At 37.2% G+C, this 12,146-nt stretch overlaps 1 protein-coding gene across 1 annotated transcript; it reads right to left on the reverse strand.

Annotated features, from left to right (window-relative positions):
• Positions 1–6,012: 6,012 nt before the first annotated feature.
• LOC136543327 (uncharacterized) lies at positions 6,013–8,015 on the reverse strand. Its single transcript, XM_066535804.1, has 9 exons — positions 7,841–8,015; positions 7,664–7,750; positions 7,522–7,543; positions 7,354–7,436; positions 6,989–7,021; positions 6,595–6,673; positions 6,447–6,499; positions 6,137–6,205; positions 6,013–6,024 (listed from the first exon to the last, which is right to left on the reverse strand). Exons 1-9 carry the CDS (start codon positions 7,850–7,852, stop codon positions 6,013–6,015), a joined length of 450 nt encoding a protein of 149 aa, XP_066391901.1. The 5' UTR covers positions 7,853–8,015.
• Between the last annotated feature and the right edge of the window lie 4,131 nt (positions 8,016–12,146).

A 12,146-nucleotide genomic window follows, 5' to 3' on the forward strand; every position in this document is an offset into this window, starting at 1 on the left:
TTCCCCGCCGATCCGATCATGGCCGCCAGTTTCTAATCGGACGGTCCCAGATGAAAGATACCCCTTCGCTGTTCTTTTTGCCAAAGGGACCTTCTATTTTTGGTAAATTAACCCACAGTACATAGCATCTTTTCAGAATCCATTTTCTTCTTTAGAAAGCGTAGTTTTGTCGGTTTAGATACAAAGTACACTTTCACTTATTTACAGATTTGCCACTTATTTTGTTTTAGCCATAACTTCTCCATTTTAACTCCGATTTGATCTGTTCAAATTGTGTTAGGTTCATAATTTCATAACCTACATGTTCATACTACTGTTAGATATATTTTTAACTTTTAAAAATAGTGATTAGATTTAATCTATTATTTTATTAAAGGAAATCTTGTTTAAATCATATCTTCTGCGTTTTAACTCCGTTTTAGCCCATTCAAGTTGCGTTAGATTCATAGCAGCGAGATCTATGCATTAGTAACAGTGTTTATCATGTCACTAATACTATAATTTCATGGTTTGAATCATATCTTAAATAACAATTATGCAACCTAATTTTATAAATAAAATATGATTTGTTTCACTTTAGTTTTATAATTTGAATCTAAATTTGACTTAAATTATGATCCCTATGAAATATCTTATATATGTTTTTATATAATTAAAACCACATGAAGCTAATAGTTTTATGAGTAGATCTTTCGGTAGTTGTATCTTTTCAACCGTAGCTCCGATTAGCGTGCCTCTCGCGTCTGTGTGTTCGTAGCAAGACGTAGATTCATTTTGCAAACTTTTCATCTTGGTTTTATGTTTGGTGTACTATTCTAATTTAGGTCTATTGTTTACTTCGTGTATGATTGTATGGATGCTTGTGTGGTGCTTTATGATTACGTCCAATCGGTGAGATATACGTGGTGATCAAGAAGAAGAAGAACGTTGAAGATTAAAGCTTACCGAAGGATCGTTGTTTAAGGCAAGTATAGCATAGGATCTTCCTCGTTGTCCTATATACCTTTAATTATTTAATTCATACTGCATGTGTCTACCTTGACTACCACTAAGAATTTCCTAGTAATTTGTACTTGTACCTTGATGCCTTTGGGTTATTGCATTGGGTAGCTATGCTATTGCTCAACTACAACCATGATCTTGTAACTTGACTAATGGTATATGCAATAAACACTAAAAGATGCTTTTTAGCAACATGGAATTAGGGGGCTAGAGCATTGGGCTATTTTTATGGTGCTCTAGATTCCTCTCCCTAAGGACTTATCTATAAGTGATCATCCGGGACTTACAGTACAGCTGTGAGGGCTATATGGCTCTGACTTTAGCTCAGTATGGGGACCTTTTCTAGCTTGTTAGAGGTTACCTTTATGGCGCAAGAGGGGCTCCGGTTTGTATGATCTTGGCCTGCCAAGAGAGTGCACTTTGGTTTCTTTGTATATTGTTAGTCACTCCTTGGAGGGGGTTCATGCTTATTGATGGGGAAACCTTAGAGGCCTAACTTGTTAGATGAACCTTTGAAAGGCTTCATAGTGAACCCTATCGACCTTCCTTGGTAGTGGGTCAAGAGGCTCACGACCTCGGGCGAAAGGGTAAATCACGACTCACAGTGAAAGTGTACAACCTCTGCAGAGTGTAAAACTGGTATATCAGCCGTGCTCATGGTCACGAGTGGCCTTGGAACCCTTACGAAACAAAAGATGGACACTGATGATACTGATAATAAATATGCTCATTAATGATTTCTGTTTGTGCTATTCATTACTCATGTTTACCAGATCATGTGTTTATATGGGCTTGTGATAAACTTGTTGCTACTTAATTGCTAAAATTGTGACCATTAAAAGCTAATCGTAGCTAACCAGTGTTAGCCTTTTGAGCCTCATGAACCCCATGTTATATTTGTTGAGTACGACATGTATTTACGCTTGCTCTATTTTTCACATATTTGGATAAAAATCACAGATGGGTACCAAATTGCTAGAGTTTGGAGGAATTAGGCTTGTGATCAACCAGTCAGTTGTCCCTGTGGTATTGAAGTCGTCACCTGAAGATCGGAGTTGTATTTCCGCTGTCTATACTCTGAGGTTATAATCTTTATACTAATACGCTATGTATTTAAGCATTGTCTTTCGATATTACCCGTATTTGTAGCTATATGTGAGATTTGACTTCCTGGGCTCACATATGGTGTGTATCTGGTTTTGTCCTTAAAACCGGGTGTTACATGCACTGTGCTAGGTGTTTACCCCCCACCCCCAACAGCTTCGATCTTGCCCTTTGCCAGTGTTCCCGAAAAATCATAATATCCTTTTGCCTAGCCTGTGTTTGCTTAATGTTACTGATAGATCATGAAGCCCTTTGCCAAGCCTGTGCTTGCTTAGTGTTACTAAGACATCGTGAAGCCCTTTGCCAACCCTGTGTTTGCTTAGTATTACTGAACAATCATGAAGCCCTTTGCCAGCCCTAGGTTAGTGTTACTGAGACATCATGAAGCCCTTTGCCTTTGCTTGATTAGTTTTTGTCGAACTTTTTTTTATTGGGCGATTAGTGTTACTAAGAAATCATAAAGCCCTTTGCCATGCCTGTTATTGCTTTGGTGTTACTGAGAAATCATGAAGCACCACCCCAGTAGGACTGTAGGAGGCCTTTTGGTACTGGAAAGGTTGCTATTGATGAATTTATTACATTGTCAGTACCATAGAAGTTTTTTTAGGAATACTACCATATTAGTTGTCCTTGAAGATTTTGGTGCATCGTCCTTGAGGATTTCGGTGCCTACATAGAGAAATTGGTGGGATTGTTTAGGTCCAGTTTAGTTTGCAAAAAATTTTGCAAAATTTTTCATATTCTTCGTCACATCAAATCTTTGGACGCATGTATGAAGCATTAAATATAAATAAAAAATAAAACTAATTACACAGTTTAGACGAAATTCACGAGACGAATCTTTTAAGCCTAATTAGACTTTGATCGGACACTATTTGACAAATAACAACGAAAACACTACAGTAGCCATTTTGCAAAATTTTTTGCATCTAAACAAGGCCTTAGTACCAGTGTCTTGCCTATTGTGCTCTGCTGGTGCTAGACATCGACAATTGAATCATTTAAGTCCCTCAGCTTGCAATGTTACTGGACAGTGGACAGCTAAGACCACTTGATCAATCACATCAGTATGGGGGTAAGGAGTAGATGTTTCATGCAAATAGTTCTCAGGCAAGTGCCTCATTTCTCATTTAGTCCGCACAAATTGACTATCATATTTGCATCTTTAGTTTCTTATAGCTATAATACTGAATTTACATGAACAACAAACCATCAATTGACATGGGCAGCAAACCATCCGATGGTAGGTGAAAATGGTGACAGCCTGTTGTTTGACATATCTAGTTTCAGTAACTCTTCTTATTGAGATTCCTTTTTTCTTTTAATATTTTTAGCCATTACCAGTTCAGATAAATGTTTCATTGTTTAGTTCCTAAGCCTTTCATTTTTTTTGTTTAGTTTTAGGTTCAAGTTCAGTATTTTTTAGTTAAGTTTCTGGTTCAGTATAGTTATCAATTTAGTTTTTAGTTAATTCTAGTTTTGTTTTATTTAACTTTTTGTGATTGAGTTCATGTTTCAGAGTACCTAGACTTTAGTTTTAGTTTCAGTTACTTATCAGTTCAATTTTTAGTTTACTCTACTTTTATTTTAGTTAAGTTTTTTTAGTTAGAGTTGAGGTTTCAGAGTATCTAGATTTAGTTTCAGGTTCATTACCGTTATTAGTTCAGATTTTAATTAATTCTAATTGTTTTGGTTAAGTTTTTAAGTTGCAGTTCAGTTTGTTTTATTATGTTTGTACTCTATTATTCTTCTCTCTATGTTTGTTAACAGTGAGCGTATATATGTTTGTTAAGCAGCTATTGTTTGGTGGATCTGCAGGGGTCTTCCAACCATGTGGCAGCAGTCAGCTGTTTTTTTTGGCTATTTTTGCCATCAGATGCTGCTCTATGTTTGCTAAGCAGCTGTTGCTTTTTTTTTACCAAATCTCCCCTCTCCACTCCTCTCCTTTGTTTTGCCGATGATAAAATTGTCTAAATCCATACATTATATAGAATATGAGCTGATGATCAAGAACTTGTGAGGATCTTGGCATCATTAGCAGCCGCCCCTACATTATCTTCTCCTCTCTTCTCTGTTATGATATCTTGATACTCCAAGTTCATGATCAAATGATGATTGCCATGTTTCTGAGACCTCTACTACTGCTACTACTCGTTTTTTTGATATATTATTGTTTTATATGACTATTTTGGTTTATAGATATTTTTGATTTATTATACCTTCTCGTGTACCTAAATCAAACTTTCTTGCATCTATTATAATAAAGCGTGAAATAATATCGCGGACACTAGACAGTGCAGCCCGATGCCCCGAGCATGATGAGCAGTCAACATATGAGGAGCAAGCACTAGAGGATCAGCTTACTTAGGAGCAGTTCGATAATAAGTTAGAAAAAGATCTAGAAGTGATGCTTACTCAGGAGCAGCGTGACGAGGAGGAAGGGGGAGCAAAAGGAAGAGCTGGAGATGCTGCTGAAGGCAAAGAAGAAGAGGATGATGATGATGAGGACTCAGAAGAGGGATATGTAAGTCCCGAGGATCCTTTCTCACGTGAAGACAGAAGGAGGCAAATGGAGGAAGATTTGGACAAGGATTTTGACCCGAAAGAGAAGGTAGGGATAAAGCCTTAGCTTGTAAATTTGCTAAAGCTTTGGCTGTGTTATCTCTACTAAAACTTTGACCTGTCGTATATACAGGTCTCTCTTGAAACTCGGAAAAGACGACGTCGACGTCCGCGACATCTCGCCAGACAAGACGAAGTGGAGGAAATGAGAGCAGAGGCAACAACCACAGAGATGGACATTGAGGCCTCTGCTCCACAACCTCAAGACACAACCACGAACACGACTACCACTACAAGATTTTCGGTCTACTGCAACGCCAAAAAAGTGTAGCAAAAGACCCAAAAATGGTAGCCATAGTAATTTTGCTACCAATTTTTTTTGGTTAAATGTCGTTGCACTTGTAAGGGTAGCAATAGCATAATGCAATGGGTTACATTTTAGTTGCGACACACAGCCCCTCTATTGCAACACTTTTGACGCTTTTGCAACACCTGGTGAGTGTTGTAACAAAAGCAATTGCAACCACTATGGGTGTGGTAATAGTATCAATTGCAACGAACTAGGCGTTGCTAGCGATACGTATTGCGACACGCTGGTCGTGTAGCAACACAATGCAAGCGCAACGCAACACAGGTGTTGCAATCGTGGTTGTTGCTACGCAGAGAAAGCATTGAAATAGAGGTTCTCTATTGCCACGTCGCCTAAATGGTTGCTATAGGTGGCTTAGGTTATTGCAACATCTATTCAGGTTGGTTGCTACAGAGAGGTCGTATATTGCCACGTTTCTGAATGGTTGCTATAGATGGCATAGGCTATTGCCACGTTACTTAGGTTGGTTGCTACAGACAGGTCATCTATTGCCACGTTACTTACTATCTGGTTGCTATAGGTAGATTCCTCTATTGCCACCGTCATCTTTTTGTAGTTGCAAGAGATAGTTTCTCTATTGCCACGATTATCGTACCTATTGCCACGACTAAATGTGGTTGTTATATGTGCCATCATATATTGCAACGCCAGATTAATATATTAATAATTCATGTTGCGACACTTTGTTTGGTAGCTTAAATTAATAATCGCAAAACGACAAATACATAATGAAGGAAGCATCGACATCCATTAAAACGAAATATAATTTGTTCATACAAAATCTTTAACAAAACACACCGAGTGTCAAACTAAATGAGAACACAAGTAGATAACTTAACACATAATAATGTGTTAAGCACAGACAACTGTTTGAACTCATTCGAATCAAAAGACTAATGTCTACTGTAGCAGCGAAGGTTCCCTTGATATGTATATTGGCCATCGTCCCACCATTCGCATGCTCCTTCTCAAACTCAAGATTCCTCCTGAAAAAATCATTGACATGCATTAGTTAAACTGAGACTAGTGGTGGCAAAGCTAATTGAACACTGAAGCAAAACACGAGCTGCAGTACTATTCAAGCATTTGTTCACTAGCCTTGCATGAACCAATAAGAATAATGTCACGACATGATGTGCCTCTTTGGCATAGTTTCTGCTTCACCATCTAACAGGAAAAACAAAAAGCAAAGTACTACCAAATGAATAGATTCTAAAGCGGCTTAAGAGGGCTGAAATTGAACTTCTGCTTCTCACAAGCTATTCCTACAAGCTGGATTCTGCACAAGCAGAAGCTGTGCCAAAGGGAGCCAAATGCATGACAAAAATTTGGGTCTGCTACTAAATATGAAAAGAATAAAATTGTTGACTTTCAATTGCAGATCCAATACCAGGCTCAAATGTACTACCTGTTCAAGTGATGCCCTTTCAACACGCATAGACATGCCCAGCGCTCTCTGATCTGTCATGTTAAAACCATGACCCATGAAACATAAAGATGATGATAGCAAAATTTAATGCACTAAATGAGCATAAACTAGAGCCTCATCCACTTACGCTTCTTGCCATTTATGTGATCCAAATAGTTGGCTGAATCTTTAACAACACATTCACATACAGAACAGTAGTACCCAGCCTGTCAGAAAGTAGGTAAAGTTTAAAGGAAACTTTTATGCATTGAATTAATCATCAAAGTAAGAGAGGTTCATTTCTGTAGAATGTTAAGATTGTAAATAGCATTGGTATGATATGCACATAATCAAGCCTACAACATGATAAAAGAATAGGAGGTAAGAACACAAAAGTATCTCCTACTAAGATCTATGTTTACTATCAAAGGAGCAAAGCAACTACATTCTAAAAAATTTTGTCAAGAATTATGATATGATGAAAATACTTCAAGATCACTGTAAACACTATATGACATGCCTTATGGGATTTATGCACAAACCTGCTGATTCAACGGTGCAATCGGGGTCACTACCTGGAAAAATAGATAATGAAAGGCGCAGTTAATTAACTTTTAGAAACAGAAAGGTGTTCTTTTTCTAAAAACAAGTTGTTCACAATAAAGGACTGAATGAAATTCAGAGTCAATCAGACCCATAGCACCATATCTGCCTCTAATTGTACACACTACACAGTTTTCCAAATCATGTAATGGTCGAAAAAACCCACAAAAATACCAATGAAACTAGAGGCAAGAAAATCAGGGCACAAATAATTGACAAAGTAGCTGCTACAGCATTTGGTATTTTAGTAACATAGAAAAAGCATGCTAAAATGCACAAAGTATATAGTAGGATATTTACAAACCTGAGTCTTGCCAAGACGAGAATCAAGATCAACTTCATAGTCTCTGTGCTTCAAAGGCTGTCTTTGCACAGGAGGACCCCTTTCTGCATTCAAAATTGAAAGGAGTCAAATAGAGAACCAAACCTAGAACAACTACATATTTACTGAACTAAAAGTTAGACCACATACCCTTGCCTTTCCAGGCTTCATCCTGGATCAGCGACAGACAAATGCAGAGTGAAATTAGCAATACATAGAGACAAAGAGAAGTATGATAATAGTTTTGTTCAGTCATGACAAAATTTAAAAAGAATAGAACACATTATGTGACCTTCTCCCGCTGCTCCCTCTGTCGAGCTCTCTCCAAGTACTCTTCCTTATCAAATTTCCTCCTAGAAGTATTGTCGACACCGACTGGCTGCACACATTATACAAGATATGAGATGGAATCCGTCACCAACCTGCGCACATCAAAAGAGATTCCCCTCTTGCTCCAAGAGGGACTTACAGTTCCACACATCCGAAGCAGGGGCCGACAATTTTTTTTATATAAAAAAATCGAAGTTAGTAGGCATAATAACACATGTAATTAGATCAGATCCGAATACAGATAGCTTGCATTAGGGTTTGGCAGCTCAGTTCGAACAGCAGGGAGGGAAGAGAAGCGGTGGCCGTTGCGCATACCTTGGTGGGCACTTGTCACCGTTGAAGGGCCGGCCGGCAAAGGGAGAAAGGGTAGAAAGGTTACATGGAAACACGTGCTCGCCTCTGGACCTTCCCGGCGTCTCGCTAGGGTTCCGCGATGGCGACACCGCGTTCCCGAGCCCCCGCGGCGACGGGGTCCTGGACTCGACGCCTTTCCTCGGCGGTGTCGGGCTGCGCCGCGAGGGCGCGCTGTGCCGGTCGTCTCTCCGGGGCGCGGGGCGGGCGCTGAGCGATGCTTGAGCCGCCGCTGCTGGTGCTGGAGGCCGCGGCGGAGCAGATGGTGTGCGTGCGTGCGCACGGATTAAACCCGGGTGTGTGCGTGCGTGCGGTTAGCGGGCTGGCCCAAAAAGAAGACAGGCCTCTGAAGGAGAGAAAGGAGAGAGGCCGAACCCAAAATGTAAAGAAGTTTTATATTTTTATATATTTTTATTATTAAAATTCTTTTACAAAATACTTGTCTATTATTAAATAAAAATGTAAAATATACTGTAGGGGTGGTTTCCTAACACCAAATGATCTCAAATGAAAATTTGATAAACATCAAAGTTGTAGAGGTCATCAAGATCTACAACTTTTATTTTGGTCATCTTGTCATTTGACAAAATTTGAACCTTACAAATTTGAAATTTAAAAAAATGATAAGTTCGAACAAAAATTTGAGACCCAAAATGATTTCAACATAAAAAATGATGAATACCAAAGTTGTTCAACTCATTAATATCTACAACTTTTATTTTGGTCATCTTGTCATTTGACAAAATTTGAACCTTTCAAATTTGAAATTTTAAAAAATGGCAAATTCGAACCAAAATTTGAGACCCAAAATGATTTCAACATAAAAAGTAATGAATACCACAGTTGTTCAACTCATTAATATCTATAACTTTTATTTTAGTCATCTTGTCATTTGACAAAATTTGAACCTTTCAAATTTGAAATTTTGAAAAACAACAAGTTCGAACCAAAATTTGAGACCCAAATTGATTTCAACATAAAAAGTGATGAATACCAAAGTTGTTCAACTCATGAATATCTGCAACTTTTATTTTGGTCATTTCTTCATTTGACAAATTCTTAGCACACATTATTCACTAATCTTACACATGTCTCATATAGTTTATAAAACCTTATGAGAGATGTGTCACATTTGTGAACAATGTCAGTACCACTTTATCAAATGAAAAAATGACCAATACAAAAATTGTAGATCTTGATAAGTTATTCAACTTTGGTATTTATCACTTTTTCAGCTGAAATCATTTGGGGTACCAAAATCTTGTCTGAAGTTGCATTTTTTTAAAATTCAAAATTTAAATTGCTCAAACTTTTCATATGTATATATTGACAAAACCAAAAAAATAAATTGATAGAGAATGATTTTAGAAAATTTTAGGAAAAAAAATCATCAGATTTGGAGTTAGTATGAGGAAGAAAAACTAGTTACAAAGTTAACCCATAGATTAAAAAAAGAAATCACACTGTTCACTATGATCATGTAAGGATCATATAGAACAATGTGATTTCTCTTTTTAATCTGTGGGTAAAACTTGTAACTAGTTTTTCTTCCTCATACTAACTCCAAATGTGATGGTTGTTTTTTCTAAAAATTTCTAAAATCATGCTTCAGCATTTACGTTTGATCAAACTTGGATGTGACAATGTTTTACACATTTTAAAATTTGAAATTTAAAATTTGACAAGTTCAAACCAAATTTTCAAACCCTAATTGATTTCAGATGTAAAAGTGATGAATACAAAAGTTGTTCAACTCATCAAGATCTACAACTTTTATTTTGGTCATCTTGTAATTTGACTAAATTTGAACCTTTCAAATTTGAAATTTTTAAAAATGACAAATTCGAACCAAAATTTGAGACCCAAAATGATTTCAACATAAAAAGTGATGAATACCAAAGTTGTTCAACTCATTAATATCTACAACTTTTATTTTAGTCATCTTGTTATTTGATAAAATTTGAACCTTTTAAAATTAAAATTTTGAAAAACGACAAGTTCGAACCAAAATTTGAGACCCAAATTGATTTCAACATAAAAAGTGATGAATACCAAAGTTATTCAACTCATGAATATCTGTAACTTTTATTTTGGTCATTTCTTCATTTGACAAATTCTTAGTACACATTATTCACTAATCTTATACATGTCTCATATAGTTTATAAAACCTTACGAGAGATGTGTCACATTTGTGAACAATGTCAGTACCACTTTGTCATATGAAGAAATGACCATTACAAAAGTTGTAGATCTTGATAAGTTATTCAACTATAGTATTTATCACTTTTTCAGCTGAAATCATTTGGGGTACCAAAATCTTGTCTGAAGTTGCATTTTTTTGAAATTCAAAATTTAAATTGCTCAAACTTTTCATATGTATATATTGACAAAACCAACAAAATAAATTGATAGAGAATGATTTTAGAAATTTTTAGGAAAAAAAACCATCAGATTTGGAGTTAGTATGAGAAATAAAAACTAGTTACAAAGTTGACCCACAGATTAAAAAAAGAAATCACACTGTTCACTATGATCATGTAAGGATCATCTAGAACAGTGTGATTTCTCTTTTTAATCTGTGGGTAAACTTTGTAACTAGTTTTTCTCCCTCATACTAACTCCAAATGTGATGTTTTTTTTTCTAAAAATTTCTAAAATCATGCTTCAGCATTTACGTTTGATCAAACTTGGATGTGACAATGTTTTACATATTTTAAAATTTGAAATTTGAAATTTGATAAGTTCAAACCAAATTTTCAAACCCTAAATGATTTCAGATGTAAAAGTGATGAATACAAAAGTTGTTCAACTCATCAAGATCTATAACTTTTATTTTGGTCATCTTGTTATTTGACTAAATTTGAACCTTTCAAATTTTGGCTGCTATTTATTCGTGCGCCATCAGTAGGGGCGGCTGGTGATTCAGCCGCCCCTACAGTTGGGCACTGCAGGGGCGGCTGGTGATTGAGCCGCCCCTACAGATCAGCCCCAACTGTAGGGGCGGCTCAGGTTACCAGCCGCCCCTACAGTGCCATCTGTAGGGGCGGCTGGGCTGCTGGGGCCCGAGAACGCCCACTGTAAGGGCACCCCCAACCCCAGCCGCCCCTACAGTAAAAACGCCACCGTTCCTACTGTACGAATCTGGCGTAGTGCATGTGACCGATGGTGCACGGTCAGGCATTTACTATCGCTAACAAAGTGACCAACCACCCCGGTACAACTTCAAGTACTAATTAACATCCACGCATACTTAACATCAAGTACTTAACAGCAACTACTACTTAATAGAAAGTTTCAGACACCAGGCATAAGGACGGAGATGCCGAGATGGGGCCAGGGTTGGGGCGTTTTATAACTCATAAGGTCTTCAATCATATCAAATAAATTAAAACCTGAGTTACAAGGAACACACCTACATAGCGCAGTGGTGGAGAAGGTTTTATCTGAACCAGAGCTCCATGGTTCGAATCCTGTGGGGAGCACTTTTTAATTTTAATATATGCGTCCCCAATTCTTTTCTTTCCATACTTTTTTTTAAGTTTTAAATTCGTTGCAATTATCAAAGTATATTGCAACCAAAAATAAGCGTTGCACTTGAACACAATTTTCGCTTCGACCCCATAGATTTCGTTGCAATAAAATTTAGCACTTGCAACAATATCAAAGTATATTGCAACTGCCAAAAAAGGTTGCAATTGACCCCCACTTTTGCTTCGCCTCCAAGAGTTCTCATTGCATTAAGTATCTAGCATTTGCAACGCTTGTCAAATTTTATGCAACACAAAAAAACCATAGCAATAGTCAAAACCAAATGCAACTAACGTAAATGTAGTTGCAGTACTACCACACAATTGCAACCAAAATCAAGTCTACTGCAACCATTTTTCACCATTGCAATATCGTCCACCAAATGCAACAGAGCTTTGCAACATCTTGAAAACCGTTGTATTAAAGGCATGTATCGCTACCATTTTTTAGAATGGTTGTAATACAACAATCTCTGGCAATCAAATTTTCTACGTTGCAATTCTTCGGCGTTGCAGTAGACCGAAAATCTTGTAGTGTACCAAGCCAAAGAGAAAACGAGGGGATA

The sequence above is a fragment of the Miscanthus floridulus genome, chromosome 3 (genome assembly GCF_019320115.1).
Source record: "Miscanthus floridulus cultivar M001 chromosome 3, ASM1932011v1, whole genome shotgun sequence".
Classification (NCBI taxonomy): domain Eukaryota; kingdom Viridiplantae; phylum Streptophyta; class Magnoliopsida; order Poales; family Poaceae; genus Miscanthus; species Miscanthus floridulus.

Coding starts and splice junctions, on each gene's coding strand:
- LOC136543327 (XM_066535804.1), bottom strand. Junction 7,022..7,353: donor CTCGTCTTGGCAAGACTCAG/GTTTGTAAATAT, acceptor CTATTTTTCCAG/GTAGTGACCCCGATTGCACC. Junction 6,674..6,988: donor TTGCACCGTTGAATCAGCAG/GTTTGTGCATAA, acceptor ACTTTCTGACAG/GCTGGGTACTACTGTTCTGT.